An 18,957-nucleotide genomic window follows, 5' to 3' on the forward strand; every position below is an offset into this window, starting at 1 on the left:
GGGTCCCAGGCTCCTGACTCACACAGGAAGCACCTCCGCAGGTGGGGACAGGCTGGCAGACTCTCAGCCAACGACTTACCTTCAAACGCTGTGGCTCAGAAGAGCGGACCCTCGCGCTGGAGGGAAAAGCTGGCCATGTCTTCGTCATCTGTGCTTTGGGTTCTTTCGGATAAAGGCTTTTGGTTCTGGATTTGTACTGAACCGAATGGGCTAGCTCTGTACCTCTCTCGCCAATGAACACCAAGAGGGGGCGAAGCCACACAACCGAGTCAGAAGGGACCCAGCCTCACCTTCTGTGCGCAGGCCGCTCTCCTCTCCTGCTTGGCCTTCATCTCCGCCATCAGGCCGCTGCCCATCACCTGGATCCCATACCTTCGCCCGCCCTGCGGGCTGTTCTTGCCGTCGCTCCGCTCCACCCTGCCCAGGTCCTCCCCGTGACCTTCCTCAAGCGAGTCGGGGGTTTTTAGCTCCTCTGTCTGCTCCGAACTGCCGTTGTGCTCTGCGGGCTTAGCGTCCTTTCTGGGGGTGTCCGTGGCCGGACTTTTGACGGCCCCTTTTGGCGAGGACGGTTCGTCCGGCATCAAGACCGTGGGAGGCCGCTCAGATTTGGACCGGGACTTGATTAAATTGAGAAAGCCGCTCTTCCGAGAGTCTCGCTTTTTCTTTTCATCTCCTCCCTCGCTAAGCTCGTGGGACTCAGAGCCTCTTGAAGATGATCTCCTGGGATTCAAAAGAACAAATACTGTGGGTTCTGCTGTAATTAAAGTTCTAGCCAGAGTCAGTCAAAATACAAACACGGAGCTTGCTGCTGCCCTGGCAGCCGTTCTAAAGCAGTTGAAGAATTTGAGTCTTTGCCCTTGATAAATAGAAGTGGGGAATGTTGTCAAAGTCGCAGGTAAGGAAGTGAAGGCACCACCAGCTAAGAAGGAGAACCTGAAAGGGTAGGTGTTTTTGAATCTTAACGCTCAGGTCAACTGCCTCTCCACTTGTAAGACCTTCCAGCAAAGCTGGCTCCACACAGACACAGAACAGAGATGGCCTTATTTAATGTGAATGACAGTGGAAAGGGCCGGCCGTCCCCACAGTCACCTACAATCCTTGTGTCATCACTAGATCACATCTGAAATCCCACCGTTGGTGCGCAACTCAAACAAAGATGTGGGTCTTTGCCTCAAGGAAACACCACTGAAGGAGGCAACAGGGACGGTGAGCTTTGGCAGAGCATTGTACACAAGAGTCAAGTTCAGGAACGAAAGAGAATATTCAGGAATGGGGGGCTGTGTAGGGGAAAGAGCAAGTCCAAGGGGTCAATGGGAGGTCTCCCTGGTGCCTTTCATTTAGAGCTGGCAGACTCCGGTCCCGTTAGCTCCTCTGAGTCCCCCATGAAATCATGACCAAAGGTGGGAAGAAAAAAATAAAGGCAAGAGCCCCAGAGCAGAAGAAAGGAAAAATAACAAAGTCTGGAAGCCAAGAGAAATTTTGACTAAAAACAGACTTAACAGACGTGGAAAGCCGCCCCCTGAAGTGCTGGTGGGGGAGACAAGAGGCAGCGGATTTGCACAAGGCTCCTGGTGCCTCTGGAAACAGAAGGGAAGCAGGAGCTCTAGAGAGGAAGAGAGCCAGAAGTCCATTCGCCAAACCATCATATCCTCTCCCCAAACCAGAGATCAAAATTGCCCCTTTGCACCCAAGTTTACCCAGCGGGCAGGGTGAGGGCCAGCAGGAAAGCTGAGGCACATGTTCTATCAGGAGACCAGGGGGGTTCAGGTGGGGGGCAGCAGACCGTGGGACCCCTGGCATAAGGATTATTTTAGGCTGATTAAGAAATAGCAGACACCGGAGCAGCTCTGAAAACTGAGTACAAGTTGACCTTTCAGAAGAGCCATTTATAAGAGAAATGTCCATTTGTAAGGGCGTGTTCTTCTCAATAGCAGGGAAAGGATAACAATCTCTAGAAATTTGTCAATGGGGAAGGTATGGACTTAAATCTGTATAACACCCTTAACACAGTTATAGTCCTTTTCCTGGTAACCTCCCCACACTCGTCCCCTGCCCACCAGCCCCACATCTTTCTTTTATTTTTAGCTAAAAATAGTATTTTAAGGTGGTGGCTTGAGCCGTTCTGGGGAACTACTCCATTTTTCTGGGTCTCTCCCATGTATATAGAGTGTATCCATGTTTGTGAACTTCTGTTTTTCTCCTGTTAATCTGTCTTTTATTATAAAAGTACCTCAGCCAGGAACCTAGAAGGGTAGAGGGAAAATTATTTTTCCTCCCCTATAATCGTAAGAAAGCCTGCATATTGGGACAAAGATATTCCCAGGCTCCTTCCCTCATTCTGGGTTGTAGAATGGGCCAGGTTTACACCCTCTAGGCAGGGGGTCAAATTTCCCAACAAGCTCAAGAGAAAAGACTCAAAGACTTGGATAGTCAGGGAGACCCTCCCCCAACAAAATGGTTCAAGAAGGGTACCCTACACCGAAGTCCACCAGACAACAGGCTCCACTTGCTGCCATGTGAACTGGGGAGACCCTGGGCTCCTGATCCAGTCCGTCCCAAAGATGTCCTGGAATGCTCTTGGCTTCAACATGAAGAAGAATTCAAAGACAGACACACAACACAGTGGATAAGCAACACAAGTGGGAAAGTTTATTAAACCAAAAATACCCACTCAAGGGGCACCTGGTCAGCTCAGTTGGTGCAGCAGGCAACTCTTGATCTCAGGGTTATGAGTTCAAGCCCCACAGAGAGATTACTTAAAACATAATATCTTTAAAAAAACAAAACAAAACAAAAACAAAGTACACTTGTAAGATAGGAGTAGATAAGCTTAAGAGAGAGCAAGCTGTGTGCAGGGGTTTGGGGTTCTACCTTTTATGTGCAGTTGTTAAAAAGAGTACAATATTCATTATTTGGTGTGGGGAAGCAGAGCTTCCGGTCGTGGCGCCGCCATCTTGGGCCTGTCTGGTGGAATCCGGCTTCTCACAGACGCTGCCAGGACGGGACTCTGACCTTCCCTACAGCCCGCTGTGGCCCCCTTCTTGCTGGCCTCTGGGGATCCTGTTAGAGCCTCACTGCCTCTAAGACACCACCTTCCAAGCTCACTAGTGTTCCATTTCATTTCAAAAGAAAGAGCAAAATACTGTTGCGCCATCAAACAAGCATAACGGGAAAAGGTGATGGCAGGAGTATAAAACCAAGGTTGGAAGTTATAGCTGAGGAAATCTCCCAGATGGTAGGGAATAGGGGGCAGGTAACAGAAAGAATGAGAAAACGAGAGACAAAAGATCAAAACAAAACAAAACAAAACAAAAGCTAGTGGATTCATAGAGGAAACACGTAAGTTGCATAATGGATGTTTTAAGAAAAAGAATATAGAGAAAAAAGAAGGGAAGACATTATGAAAAAAATAATTCAAGAAAAATTCCAGAACCAAAGCACATGAATTTTCCAGTTGAAATGGCTCATTAGTGCCTCGCAAATGGATTCAAAACAAAACAAAACAAAACCTACCCAGAGTCAATCATCATAAACTTCTGGGAACAAAGAGAAAATGCCAAATGCTTCCAGAAAAGAGTAAATACCAAAACAAGTAAGAAAGGATACAGGCTCATGATCACAACAGACTTGTTCGGGCCAAGGGCAGCCTGCCTCAAGATGGGCTGCTTTGGGATGAAGATTATTTTAAGTGAAAAAGTCATCAAAATCCAGCTGATTCAGGAAAAGCTCCTTCCATCTCCCTTGACAGCCTAAAAGAATTTAGACAGAGGAGCTGGTCCAGGGAAAGAGCTGTTGGCTTTGAGAATTGCACTGTGCCATGAACCAGGAGTGGTAGACGAGGGAGGACCCTAGCAAGGCCTGTTGGATCAAGGTCCTCAGTGTCCCACTGTCTGAGTGGGACACTCAGTGTATGCCAAACATTCACTCTCCTGAGAATTGCATTCCTTCCCGTTGAAGTCCCAGACCCCTGTCCCCTTCTCATCAGCTCAAAACAACATATACGCCTCATGTGGCCTGACCGTCTTTGGCATTTCCCCTCTGTGAGGCTTCCCTGTACATACACTATGATATTGGATTCTCTCCTGTTAATCTTTCTTTTGTCAATTTGATTCTTAGTCTGGCTAGAAGGATCTTGAAGAGGACAGGGTATCCCTGCTCCCCGACAGACAGATTCTAACAGTAACACTAGAAGCTAGAAGAGAATGGGACCAGGTTTTGAAAACTCTTTGGTACGATGGATTCAATCTAGAATTCTGTATGTAGTCACACTGTTGATCAAAATGAAAGATGGATCTATGAGTCTCCCAAGATGCCCTTCTCAGGAGACAACCAGAGGAGGCCATCCACCAAAATGAGGGAGTCAGGAAAGGAAGGAGAAGACAAAGGCCAAGGGAAACAGGAAAAGGACACAAGTATGTGGCAAGGGGAAGCCCCCAGCGGACCAAGACGGGAGGTGGCAAGGGACAGCAGGAACTGCTCCCAGATGCCACAGAGTTGGTCAGGCATCAGTGAAGGACGTGTATCTGTCCGTCCCTGGAAATGACACAGAGAATACTTGAGCAAATGCAGAGGAGGTTTATAATTTTCTTGGAGACGTATGGGAATGGCAGAGACAGGACTACGGAAAAGTCAGCCAACGCAAAGGGGACGATTATTAACTGTAGGGAACATAAAAAACCACGAAGGAGAGCAGACCAGAAGACAGTGTACCTCAGCTGTGCACATTCACATGGAAGAGAGAGAGAGAGAGAGGGGGAGAGAGTGTGTGAGAATGTGTGTGTGTGTGTGTGTGTGTGTGTGTGTGTGGTGGGCAGTCGGGTCCAGGGTATCAGAGCTAAATTGTCATCCTCTACAGTGAGGAGCTAACAGTCATGCCTGCTACCTAAAACTGAAAAACAGGAAAGAGCAAAAAAATGTGATTAAAAATATGGAAGTACAAATAAAAAATAAGCAGCGAAAGGCGTAGGAATGATTTGCCTCTGGGGAATAGGGAGTGGGGAAAGAAACAATGGAGTTCTTTTGTTTTTTTTCTTTTTTCTTTTCTTTTCTTTTTTTCCTTTTTGGGGAGAGCCTTGTAGAACATCTGGTATTTTAAACTAAGAGCGTTTCTAACTTTGATTTGCAAACGTTCTTCATACAGCTTGCAGATTCTACCCGTGCCTAGCCCTTTACATATCAAACTGACAGTCTGTTTTTATACAATAAAAAGACATAAAAAAAAAAAATCAAAACTTCTAGTAGATTCCACCATTTGATGAAAATTGATCTCTATTTCTACTTGTGCACTGCAACTTACTCCCAAAGCAGTATCTTTGTAGAAAGTAGATTTTATACCTTCTAAAAACATGCCTAACTTTCCTCCAGAGCCTATCACAGAAGAAGGCATCATAAGGATGCAGGAAATCACACGGGGCGGGTGTGAACAGCTCAGATCAGGAGTGCGTATACTTCTCCACCAACAACATATCACCTTCTGAAGTTTGGGAGGCAGTGAGCCTGCAACTGGGTCTGTGGTTTGTAGGGATACAGGGCGAGACAGTCCGAATTCATCCCACCAACTGCGACCGAAGGCAGACTGTATGTTACAGGCAGGGTCAGACATTCAAGTTACAACGAATAGGAAGGCCTAGGGGATGCTTCCGAAGAACAGGCATTCTCTGGGGATGGATGACTTGAGAGCCCATCCTGAAAAAGGACTCTCCTGTTCCGTTCTGTTTAGGTTGGCACGTCGGGACTGCCTGAGTCTTTTACACTGAGAATGCATCCGTCCATTCCTCGTACCGTAAAAAAATTTAAAACAGAAGAAACGCTCAGAGGATTGTGTGCACTCTAACAGATGGATGCAGGGGATTTAAAAAAAAAAAAAAAAAAAAAGCTTTGCGCCAGTGGCAGAGAAAGAGCAATTAATCTGGGGGGTGGGGACGGAGCCATCCCGAGACAGCTTCAGAGAGTGAACGACACCGAGGTGGGTTCGAGAAGAACGGAGCCGGGAATGGAGCCCAGCACGCCACAATTCGCAAGCAGGTCCTGAAGCTTCCAATGTGCAGTAAGCTCCACTGGCATGGACAGAAACACTCCACTCATTTCCACCTCACCATCCGCTGAGGCAAGAGAAGGCCCGTCCACCCAGACTGGCCCCGTGTTGTCCCTCCCTGTGCGGGCCCCCACCCCGCGAGCCTCCGCTTCCCGCTGTGGGTGCGAGGCGCTCCTGAACTGGGTGTCTCCAGGGGACGGCACAAGACCACAGGACACAAGACACGGTAAGAGTGTGTCTGGGGACAGGTCTGCATTTGGGGTGGGGATTAAAGAACTCGGAATGAGTCCTGCTTATGGCTGGAAGCGTTCCAGGTTAAACCGCTGTCAGCAGAAGTTCCTAAAAGGCCAGTCTTTTAAGGAAACAGCACTTAAGAATAAGAAAAAATAAGAATAAGAAAATGAGACAACTTCCTTGCACACTGCCTGTTGAAGCCCCCCATGCACTAAACTCTGAGCCAGGAGAGTTTAGAAATAAGTGACGTCAGCTGCCGAAGTTCACTGTCCTGACATAGAGTTCTCCAGGCGCCGGTGGTAAAGACCTTAAAGACAGCCCGTGTGTCCTATGGTCTATTTTAGAACAGTACGACGGTTCTCCAACTTCAGCATGCCTCAGTTTACCCTGGAAGGGTTAGAAAAGTACAGACTGCTGGGCCCCATATCCAGAGTCTCGGATTCAGTGCGTCTGGGGTGGAGGCCTGAGAATCTGCCTTTCTAGCAAGTTCCCGGCGGACAGTGAGATTGCTGGCCTGAGATCACGTTCGGCAAACATCAGAAGAGTCAATCCCACGTCATAGAAATAAGATAAACAAGCCCTGGCATGGTGAATTTAATGGCGCATTAGGAAGTATTATTCGTGGAATGACTCTGAACTCACTTGGAATCCATTTTGGTCACCTTCTTGGTGAAAAATTCATCCACACCTTCGTCCACTCTTCCCATAAGGCCATTCTGCTCACCGTCTTGGGGGATGACACTGGCGGCGCAGACCTGCAAGTCGAACACGGGGAACGGTCATTCAGGCCGCGTCACTTGTCACACATCACAGTCCTGTTCCAGGCACGGTGAGGAGGGTCACGGGAAGGACGAGACCGGCTAAGTAAGGGCCCCGATGGTCTACAGGAGGGCAAGTTCTGCTTCGAACTGTGATGGGGGCAGGAACAAAAGCGAGGCGTGCACTATTAAGGCACAGTTTCCTGTGGCTGGCTGTCCCAGGCAGTGAGGCGCCCAGTGCCCCTAGAGACGGAGGAAGGCATTGCGGGTGCTGGTAAGGGAAGAGAAAATGCACAAGGGAAAGGAAACAGGGCTGGTTCTGAGACTGGAGAGCACTGGGTGGCCAGGGGCCAGTGGTGTGTGGGTGGGGTTAATGGCTCAGTCCAAACCCTGGGCGATACTAACATGGGCCCCTGCAACCAACCCCCCACTTCCTTTCTTTCTGGTGGGAAGAACCCTGATTTCAAGGTGTGAATACTTACTTGTATTAACCAAATACCATAATTCTACCTCCTTGCCCATGATCGGTAGCTAAGGCATATGATATAATTCCAGTCAGTGAGATGTAAGGCAAAACTGCTAGGGGCTCATGAGCAGGTTTTCCTGCAGACGAAGGAATGTATGTTTTCCTGCATGATTATATGCGGGAGGACGTGATGTCGGAGCCACAGCAGCCCCGTGGGGTTCAAGAGAAGGCAAGCCTGAGGACAAAAGCCAACATGTCTTGGACAACAGAGCAGAAGGGCACAAAGGACAGAAAATTCCTGAGTGTTTGTGCTTTGCTGCTGAATAAACCAGTCTTTGATCCTGAAAATTTTGGATTTCTTGGCAATATTTCTATTTAAGTCATGTTTAGTTGTGTATCTCTTGTTATCTCTACTGAATGAATACTTCCCAATTAATGACAAAGGACCTATGGTGAATAGTCTTGAATCTTACGCTGAAGAGTGTGGAATTTACTTTGCAGGTGATAGGGAAACCACAAAAGAAGGGCATGACCAAACCTGAACCCTGTTCAGATAATTCTAGGGCAGCATGAAGGGCATACTGGAGAAGCCTGGGAATGTATGTAGGCGTATCTGTTCAGGAACACAAAAGAAAGATTCCTGGAAGAGTCTAATCTGGAGGAGATGAGGAGCAAATTAAGGGCTTGAGAACTGAGAAAGGAGGTGCCTCAGATGAGGTCGAAGTTTCTAGGCTAGGTGAATGGGAGCCTCATTCGAGGCAACATAATTCGAAGACCAGATTTGGAGCAAGAAATGATGAGTTCAATTTCTGATGAGCATTTGAGATGCTGTGGGAAACCCAGGGTCAGGCACCCAGCACACACATGAAAGCTTGGGTCTCAGGCGAGAAGGTATAAGGAAATCATTTACCAAGTCAGCATTGCTCCTTGAATGGACAACTCACAGGGAGCTTCACCACCTGTCTGACTTGTGTCTGCAATGGAGTATTAAGTTAATATTTCACACCAATAGGTTGTGGGCCCTTGAGAAAGAGGGCATAGGTTGCCCATTCCTTTGGGCACAAGAACAGATTCTCCTGTGGGTGAGAGGCTCTCTGTAATCTTGATTTGTAAGTGTCAGGCTGCCTCGGGGGGAATCTGGCTCCTGTCCGAGTCTGCATACGTGCTATTTAACGAAAGAGCCAATCACATGCTCTAAGCAATCATCCACTTCACTCACTGGGAAATCTCCATTACGAAAATGAGCTGTGTGTCTGAGTTCATGTTTGTGAAATGCTGAAAAGCGAGCTGATAACAGATTACAAACAAAAGTACTCCCATGAAATGCGAATAATGCCAGTGATGTGTCTCATCTGAATGTGCTTCTATTGGAGCAAGGCTTTCCTACGCAGCAGAATAGAGCAGAGAATCGGCAAAGTTCTGTAATTCAATTAGGGAGAGAAAGCAGCTCTCTGAGTCACTTTTACCACAGAAGAGAAAGCAGCACAGAACGTGCTTGTGTTGGCATTTCTCCTTCTGTGAAAGAACGGAGACTGCGACCTCTCTGGTAATGATGGGGCCCCGTGTGTGCTGAATGCTTCATCGTTCGCACAAGTGTCTCGCACGTTAGGATTTCAAGAATGTTTCCCATCTACTCTTTGCACTGAAAAGGAAAGGTTAGTTTCATCTTAGTTTTTGATTAGTCACAGATCAAAACAGTGGCTCAGAGAGTGGGAGGCACCCACACGGGTCCCCTGATTGAAGGACGAGAAGGATTATGAGCCCAAGACAGACAGTCCTAACAGGGGGCTTCCTTCCAATGGACCCATAACTCCCTTCAGAGGCTCCCTTCTCAAATTCTTCTCATTTTGAGAAAGAGGAAAAAAACACGATTTTTTGATAGCATAAATTTCTCCTTTAAGCCCTTTCCTTTCTTCTTGCTTTGAAATGGAATGCAGAGCGAGCACAAAAGGTTCTCAGGGGTCAGGGAGAACTTCAGTGGGTTTCAGAGATGGAAGCAGACAGGGCTCAACAAATCAGTCCGCTTTCCTGCATGACGGGCCAGCTTTCAGGGCTGGACAGACCTTGAGGCTGATCCCTCCCAGTCTAACCCTGTCATTTCAGAGATAAAGACGCTGAGAGCAGAGAGGTGATGGGAAGTCCAGAGTCGCTGGGAGATCCTCAGTGAGAGGCGGTTTAAAATGTATCCGTTAAAATTGGTAGGGGGAGGTGTCGGAAGCTTGTATGGAGAGCAGCAGAAATACTGAACACAAGAATGAAACTGTTTGTCAGAACAGTTCAAGGCTAAACACACACGCTGTTTCAGCTCAATTGCTAGCAAAAGGAAAGGAAGGGACACAGAATCATCAGAAGTTCCCTGAATCCCACTGGACTTTGGTCTTTCTGTCAAGGAGCATACATTTCAGACTAAAAAGTACAGCATCATTACTGGAAGGGGAGAGCAGAAATCCCTCAGCTGGCTGGAATGGATGCATGCAAAGAAAACAGGACATCGGAGTGGCTGTTGCGGTATCTGACAAATCGAAAAAGTCGATTTTGCACTTTGGTGTATGAATACATGCTAAAAGGATAATTTGCGAATGCTGAGAAGATGAGCCAGTGATTATGAGGACTAATGACAATTCAGACCACCCTCCGGCAGGCTTATGAACATGATCGCACCAAGGAAACACTGTGGGTGGTGCACCTGGTTTCCGACGAGGCAGCTGCCAAACCTCTCCTAATGTCTCCAGAGGCCGCATGGAGATAGATGGGCAGGGAGGGAGGACAATTAGTATATTATTAGTGACTCTGAACACATACACCCAAGCAGTGCTAATGAGCGAGCTGAATGATCATGGAATCTTACACGCATAAATTACAGTAAGAATCACGGAGAAGAGAGCGCGAAGGAATTAAGTCAGGAAAAAAGTAACCGAGAGGATGAAAAGTGAATGAAATATAATAAAGGGACAAAAATGGATGAATTTGAGAGGACAAAAAAAACCAAAGCTGATTCTTCCAGAAAAAAATAAAAATAAAAAAAAGGAAAAGAGTAAAAAAAGAGACAACCTTGCAAAATGAGGAGAGAGGCCAAATAGATCAGAAAAGGGAAAAATGGGACACAGCTACGGTTCAGGAGATTAAAAAGTTTTAAGAATGTTATAAACAATGAAATGAACAATTATAGTAAGTGGATGACATCCTAGAAAAACACTGATGGCCAAGGGGGTCTCAGGAAGAATTAGATAATCTGATTAGCTCTCTAACAAAAGGAAGCAAATCCCTAGAAGAGGAATCCATGTGTAGGCGTCACTAGCACACAGGACACATCAGCCCAGATGGCTTCCCAGGGGAGGGGCAGAAACTCTCCACTGGATACAGACAGCTCCAGAGAAGAAGAAAGGAGAGCTTCTACACTAATATAGGAAGATAGTAAAATTGTGAAACCCAAGTAGAGGGATGGTCTAGATAAGAATAAGAAAAACCATAGGTCTCTCTTATTTATGCACATAGATTAACCCCCGCAAAATATGGTAAACAAAACCCAGCAGTGTATTAAAGCAAAGCAAGCACATACACCTGAAAATAGTATGACACAGGAGGTTAATGATACTAGGGTTAAAAAAGTAATCAAGAGGATTACGATTATCATCAAGAGTGGTATACCTTTAGGAAGGTCCATTATTGTGATTCACCACAACAGCAAAACAAAAAGAGAAAAATGATTAATTTCCAGAAAAATAAGTGATTAATTTCCAGAAATACTGAAGGAAGAAACCAATCAAAATTAAACTTTCATTCACTGAAAAAAAAATTAGCAAACTAGGAAGGAAACTTTCTCAACTGAGTAAGGAACAGCAGAAACTGCTACATGCCTACCCAGTCTTGGTATCAAATCCTGACTTATTTGGCGTATCCATCAGACCAAGTGAAACACATTATCTTCTCAGATGCTCTTGCACCGGGGGCTGGAAATAATGGCTCATTTCTGGACAGTGAGATGTAAGAGCAAGTATACTAGGACTTCTGGGTAAGCTCACGTTGCCTGACGCATGTGCCCCCTTTTTTGTCTGTCTGCAATACGCTTAAAAATACAGAAGGCTACAGTTCTTGCTTGAGAGTGACCACTACCAGTTACCAAGATGACACAGCTATGAAAAAGTGAATACATCCACTCTCACCACTTTTACTCATCATGGTACTGGAAGACCTAGCCATAGCAATCAGACAAGAAAAAGAAATACTTTCACTGAACATGACACTACGTACAGGAAAAAACCCAGAAGACTCCACTAAAAAATTACCAGTACTAATAAGTGAATTCAGTAAGGTCACAGAACCTTTAATTAATATGCAGAAAAACATTGCATTTCTATACAGGAATAATAAAGTAGCAAAAAGAGAAATTAAAGAAAGAGTGTCATTTAGAATTGCAACAAAAAGAATAAAATACCTAGGAAAAAACTTAGCCAATGAGGTGAAAGACCTGTACTCTGAAAACTATAAAACGTTGATGAAAGAAACTGAAGATGACAGAAAAATATGGAAAAATATGGAAAGATATTCTGTGCTCATGGATTGAAAAAACAAATATTGTTAAAATGCCCATACTATATCCAACAGCAATCTTAAGACTTAATGCAATTCCTATCAAAATAGCATTTTTCATAGAATGAGATTAAATAATCCTAAAATTTGAATGGAATCAGAAAAGAGTGTAGATAGCCAAAGCATCTTCAAAAAGAACAACAAAACTGGAGGTATCACATACCCAGATTTCAAGCTATACCACAAAACCGTAGTGATCAGAACAGTATGGTATTGGCACAAAAACAGACTTGTAGATCACTGAAACAGAATAGATAGCTCAGAAACAAAACTGTGATTATATGGCCAATTCCTCTTTAACAAAGGACGCATAAATAAGCAATGTGAAAAAGACAATTTCTTCTTCTTTTTTTTTTTTAAGATTTTATTTATTTGACAGAGAGATCACAAGTAGACAGAGAGGCAAGCAGAGAGAAAGAGGAGGAAGCAGGCTCCCCGCTGAGCAGCGAGCCCGATGCGGGGCTCGATCCCAGAACCCTGGGATCATGACCTGGGCCAAAGGCAGAGGCTTAACCCACTGAGCCACCCAGGTGCCCCGACAATTTCTTCTTGACAAATGGTGTTGGGAAAACTGGACAGCTACACACAAAAGAATGAAACTGGACCCCTTTCTTATACCATATATACAAGTGAGCTCAAAATGCATTAAGAACCTGAATGTGAAACTAGAAACTACAAAAATCCATAAATCCAAGGATAATAAACCACATTCTTTCCTACACGGAGCTTACAGACAGAGAGTGCCTAGAGAACACTATGGCGAGAGCTATAAAAACAGAATAGCTATGAGCAGTAGGCACTGGAGGAGCCGAGGCCTCCATGGAGGGTTGTTCAGGCGGTGCACTGTGCACAACCAGTCTGTGAAAATGACCTCCCCTGAAGTCATGTGAACACAGACCTATGGGAGGACAGAGATAGACACAGAGACGGCTTCCTGGAATACTGAGACAAGTGGAGATCTCAAAGATAAGTGGTTATCAGCCCAGGAAGCGTGGGGAGTGCAGAGAGCAAGTGATGAGAAAATGGCTACAGCTCTGGAGGATTGATACCCAGGCTGAGAAGCATCAATGTCAGGAATGACAAGGAGGAAGGTGGACAGCAGATCAGGGTCGGCAGCAGGGACCTGGTGTTCAGGGTCAACTGTGATGCTCCGTGGGGTACAGGGGCTATGAGAGGAAGACAGGTTTGCAGAGAGAGAGGCTCCCAGTTCTGAATGTGTGGATCCCGAGGGGCTCTGGGACACTGAAGTCCAGGAGGCAGGTGAACACTTGAACCCAGAGTGGAGTAGACACAACAGAAATCAACAAGTGGCAATCGGGCCCAGGCAGCAAATAACACAGTTGGAGGCCTCATGTCCACGTGGGGCCAAGTGCCTGGGCCAATCTCCAGCCTCCCCCCTAAAAGGGAAAGGGCGAGAGGGAGAAGGGGCCCCTCCCGGCCACCTACCGCTGCCTGGGTGGGCTGCTGCTTCTTATTCCGTTTTGGCCTTAACTTGGTAAAGTGCTCCAGCTTCTTCCCCTCCTCGGAAGGCAGCTCGGAAATCAGCCCGGAGCTCCGCTTCTCTGGTCGGAAGGACGGGAAAGGCGGGTCTTCGATGTGAATGGGCACCTCCTCCAGCGCCTTATCGAGGTCAAACTCCATCTCTGAGATAAAGCAGAGCCCTGGGCTGACGCTTACTGCGGAAGGACGACGCAATACAGAATTCCTCAAAGGGACTCTAAGTGTATCGCGGAACAGCAAGTGTGCTCCTGGTCCCCAACTGTTCATACAGAGCATCCCTGGGAGGCAACCCTAAGGTGGTCTGAGGTCCCTGCTGCGGGTGTGTCACAGTCCTGGGGAAGTGGCAGGCATTCATTAATGACTCACCGAAGGCTCTGGAAACGGGTCGCAGCATCCGGCTATGGATACTCTTCCTTTTGGATTTAGGAGTCATCTAGCAATGAAATAAAGAAAGCATTTAGGTACTCACAGAAAACTTGCCTTTCAAACTTCAGAAACCTCCTGGGGGGTGGGTGAAGGGGCGGCTGCAGAAACATCTGGGATCACATGTTACACTCAGTATTTGTTTCCCTTCTTTCCAGAATGGTTGATCAGCTACATTCTATTTATATGGTGGAAAGGAACAATGAATGATACAGAATATAATTCCAAGCTGCACATGAGGATATTAAAATGGATATAAAAAACCAGATTAAAAGATTGTAAACACCAGGTCCTAACAAGGGAAACTGCCAACTATTCACTGTCCGTTAACACCTGCACATCAGGGATGTAAGGCAACCCCCAACTCTTCATCCCTTTAAGGGTTTCAGCACTTGTAACTGTTTCGTTTCATACTTCTGCCACCAAGATTTTGAGGTTTACATTATGGGAAAAGGCTAACTAGGAAAAAACTGCTATGACTTAGGAGTCGGTATCTGCTGTCTCTTCTCAGGAAGAGTCTTTGATCCTGTTAGTCTTTTAAAAATGAGATCAAACCCCAAATCACCAGTGCCAATCTTGATGACACAAAGCCAAATCTAAGGGGGGGTCTTAGCTTCTCCCACAGCAGGACCCCAACTGTGCGAGCGGGAGGTGGCCTCAGTTATCATCCAGAGGAACGAATTTTTTTTTTATTTTATTTTATTTATTTGAGAGAGAGAGACAGTGAGAGAGAGCACGAGCGAGGAGAAGGTCAGAGAGCGAGGCAGACTCCCCTATGGAGCTGGGAGCCTGATGTGGGACTCGATCCCGGGACTCCAGGATCACGCCCTGAGCTGAAGGCAGTCGTCCAACCAACTGCGCCACCCAGGCGTCCCTGGAGGAACGAATTTGAAGGAAGAAGTTGTGTCACAGAGATGACAAGGGCTCGTACTGGAGCTGGCATTAGGAGCAGCACCGGGGACAGAGCCATCGTGAGGATCCCTCAAAACTGCACACTTTGTAATCGATATACAGATGAATGGATCTGCGGGATGTTTTAATTGGTCTGATACTGGAAACTAGTATTTGTCTAAACTAAGAGACAAGACAGCTTACTTGGTAGTGTTTCGTTTCATAGGGGGTCATGTAAGGCTTTCTCAGAAAACATCCACACACATGAAAAACTCTCTTCGGTTCAAGGAATGAATTGGTTCACATTGATTTTTAAAGCAAACTACTTTACAGTTCTTACAATTTTATTCCAGATTTAACAACAGTAAAATCTTTGCTGTTATTTACTACTGAGAGAAAAGGGAGAGAAAAGATGAGCAATCGTATTTAAATTCAGGCTGGTCGTCTGGAGATATACAGTGAAAACCTGATTTGGTTCTTTCATTCAAGGTTTTGTTAAAGGCAGACGATCTAAGGACTACCTATCTGTAAAGTAACAGGTCTTGCGGGTTCAGTGAAAATGGCGTCAACACAATGCAACTGGAAAGGGACCCAGCTTCCAGGTTGTTCTCCTCCCCAAATGGCCCTGCCATCCACCGAACGAGATAGTGGACTGACGGGTCTCTCCATAGGTGAAACTTCTAAAAATAATTGATTTTCAGAAGTTTCACCTATGGAGAGACCCGTCAGTCCACTATCTCGTTCGGTGGATGGAATAATTGATTTTCGGGCGCCTGGGTGGCTCAGTGGTTTAAGCCGCTGCCTTCGGCTCAGGTCATGATCTCAGGATCCTGGGATCGAGTCCCGCATCGGGCTCTCTGCTCAGCAGGGAGCCTGCTTCCTCCTCTCTCTCTCTCTGCCTGCTTGTGATCTCTGCAAATAAATCAATAAAAATCTTAAAAAAAAATTGATTTTCAGGGGACACAAACTCCCAAAATATACACTACATTTAATGAAAATGTCTTTAGTATTCCATCCCCTTTGTGCACAACCATGATGGGTAAAAGGAGCAAGCAGCAGCTGGGGATATAATTTCCAGCCAATTCATTTAGACAGCCACAAATAAATCAGAAAGAGGTTTTAAAATGCATGGAATGAAGATGTCTTCCAACATTTTTTCCTGTGACTCTTGATTAGATTTTATAGAAAGAGTGTTCATGGGCAAAAATAATCTAGCTCAAGTTTCCCTACATAACCTTTTTAAAAGAGACCAAATGTGTGACCATTATGACATTTCAAATATATGACAATTTTAAATATGTGAAGCAGAATGTGTATATTTAATTATATATAAAAGAGTACATGGACTGCATAACATTTATAAATAATATGAAAATATATATAAGAAAGGTATTTACAAACTAATGTCCATCTGTGACTAGGACATTCGGCTCAACCTGATTTCACAGACACACTGAGGACTGTAGGAACTTATCAGGATATTTGATGGCAGACTTCAACCAAAGGGGAACTAGTTCATTCTTGGTTTGACTTTCTAATGCTTCAAAGCTATCCTTCATTTCATACGCTCTGTACAAGTGTAAATATCTCCAGAGGGCATTTCACATAAAACTCTTCCACTGAATGGGACATATCTTAGTTTTGAAGTTTTTGACATTTGGGCAGGGACAATGGACTTTAGCTAAAACAAGCAAGACTTAAATGAGACTAGTTTCTGCAACTGGTGTAAGAATGCAATTCGATTTTAGACATTTCTTTTTGTGCATGAACAGTTTCATGCTCTCTTATGGTTTAAGTATAACAACGGGGGGGGGGGAGTAAATTTTATTTCACTCCTCTTTTTCTTTCCTTCCTTTCGAATTTTTTCTTCCTTAACAGTTTTAGAGAAAAAAACAGAACTTGCTCACTCTTTACTGGCTCACTCCTATGATCCCACTACATATAAATCTAAAGCAAGAGGAAATATAACATTGAGCTACGATTATCTACCCAAGAATATATTTCGGAAGAAATATTCTGTGTTTCTCCAGAAATCTGGTTTAGATGCACTCTACGCCCCCTCCTCACACCTGCTGATCACACGAGTTGCAACCGGGGGGTGGGGGGTGGATATCTAGCTTTACCAGCCTCTTCAGAGCTGTTAGTGCTCTTACATCAAAATAAAGGGCTAATTTTCTCCGACTGTTTCCTAGTCTTCATTTCCTGCCCTGGACATTTGTCAATGAGTATTTACTGACAGGAGGGATCATAAAGTGCCCCTCAGATAGAGGGTCAGAGCCCGAAGAAGAGGTACACACACCAAAGGACACTTCACACATCAATTCATAGTTAACTATTATTTTAGGCCTAGACAAAATTACTTGAAAAATGCATTTTGTAATAAATTATTTTCAATATTCACATACTTGGCAAAGAAGAGGAACAGTGTGTTAAACCCTTTACAAAGTAACTTCAGAAGGAAAACCCCACGCGTAAGACTTCTTTCTCATCCCAACCTCACCATGGTCGACTGCAGACGAAAGGCAGGGCCCTATTCTCTAGGAATCAAAAGCAACACAATGTCTACATTGCTCAGAAATCTCACTCATTTCATTCGGTTTTTATAACGGAATTGAGATGATCTGTTTGTCACTCAAGTGATAGAACTACTTTAACACTTTAACAACTTATGTTGGAGTCTGATGAACAACACAACATTTTATTCCTGTTAAACTCACTTTTAACACGTAATTCCGAGACACATTTTTTTTTTAAGCGAGAGTAAAATTGTTTCTATTACCACAGAAATAGGATGGAGAAGCTGCCTTGTTCATTTCATCAAGTTTGTGCAAAGAATAATAAATAACACTCTCACTTTGGGCTCAAGAATCCCTGATTTTCTTTTCCCTGAGGTTAAAACAAACAAACAAGAACAAAACAAAAACAAAGTTGGTTTAAAAAAAACAACAAACAGTTGGGAAATGAATTGGGAAAATTCTTCTGATAGAAGAAGCAAATCATGATGCCAACTTTCTACATCCCTGGGAAGCAAGAATCAAGAAGAAAAAAACCAAAACAGAACCCAGACATTTGAGTGATCTTTTTTTTTCTTTTTTTCTTTTTTTTTAATACAAAGGGAAAAACCACTTCTCCCCTCTTGAAGGCTGATACACTCTTCATCAACATTCTGCTGGCTTTCAGGCAGAGCTAGGATCTTTTCAATTCATTGCCTGTTTTGCTGCTGAACCAGCTTGTAAAACGCAACCTTGTCTCGAGACTGCTGCCGGTTTCCCGCAGGATCCGCAGACGGATGACGACACTCAGTCTCCGGGGAGACCAGCCGGGCAGCGCAGAAGCAGATGGAGCACGAGAACACAAACCAGAACAGCCAGAAACTGCAGAGCCACCAAGAAATACTTACACTTGTACAGCAGAGAGTCTCCATGCAGCAAAAAGGAAGGAAAAAAAGATGAATGGGAGAGAGATAAAGCAACAGGATTACAGGAAAAAGGGAGGGAGAGACACGGTTCACAAACAAACAGAGAAGCCCCATAAAAAGCTTTCACAGCAAAGGAATAAGGCAAGAATGAGGCCACAGTTATTGGCTTAATGCGTCCATTCTAGCTCTGGGTAAGCAGCCGCACAGTTGCACAGTTATAGCTTGAAAACGGCAGAAACTCTTAGAGACGTGACCTCTTCTGTCACATGCGCACAGAATGCCACCTACAAACCCCAGAAGGCAGGGGCCCCGTTTGGGGAATGGAGACGTCATCAGCTCCAAAGGCACATGGTAGATAGAACACTGGACAGACACTGGGGAACTCCATGCAGGTTTTGGTTCTTGGGCCAAACTGCTAGACCCAGAAACAACACGGGGACGGGGTTTCTCCAGGCATGTAGAAACATCCCTTCTGGGGGTCCTTCTCTATCATCTGATGCTCCCCACTGTGCTTTAGGATGAAGGAGTTTTGCATCCTCTCTCCCTCTCAGTCACCAAAGCTTTTCAGGAATGGAGCTGATGCCAGGTTCTAGAAAGCAACCTACCCACAGTGTTATCAATGGTGATGATCCCTTATGCCTTA

General features: G+C 45.2%; 1 protein-coding gene across 7 annotated transcripts in view; it reads right to left on the reverse strand.

Moving 5' to 3' along the window:
* Positions 1–18,957, reverse strand: part of CARMIL1 (capping protein regulator and myosin 1 linker 1) — a 299,080-nt gene that overhangs the window by 20,610 nt on the left and 259,513 nt on the right. For all 7 annotated transcript variants that reach the window (XM_044260141.1, XM_044260134.1, XM_044260128.1 and 4 more), the window contains 4 exons: positions 13,949–14,015; positions 13,529–13,725; positions 6,911–7,023; positions 291–720 (listed from right to left, as the gene is read on the reverse strand). In XM_044260141.1, the coding sequence (XP_044116076.1) occupies positions 291–720; positions 6,911–7,023; positions 13,529–13,725; positions 13,949–14,015 (807 nt within the window). The remainder of the gene's footprint in view (positions 1–290; positions 721–6,910; positions 7,024–13,528; positions 13,726–13,948; positions 14,016–18,957) is intronic.

The sequence above is a fragment of the Neovison vison genome, chromosome 1, assembly GCF_020171115.1.
Source record: "Neovison vison isolate M4711 chromosome 1, ASM_NN_V1, whole genome shotgun sequence".
Lineage (NCBI taxonomy): Eukaryota > Metazoa > Chordata > Mammalia > Carnivora > Mustelidae > Neogale > Neogale vison.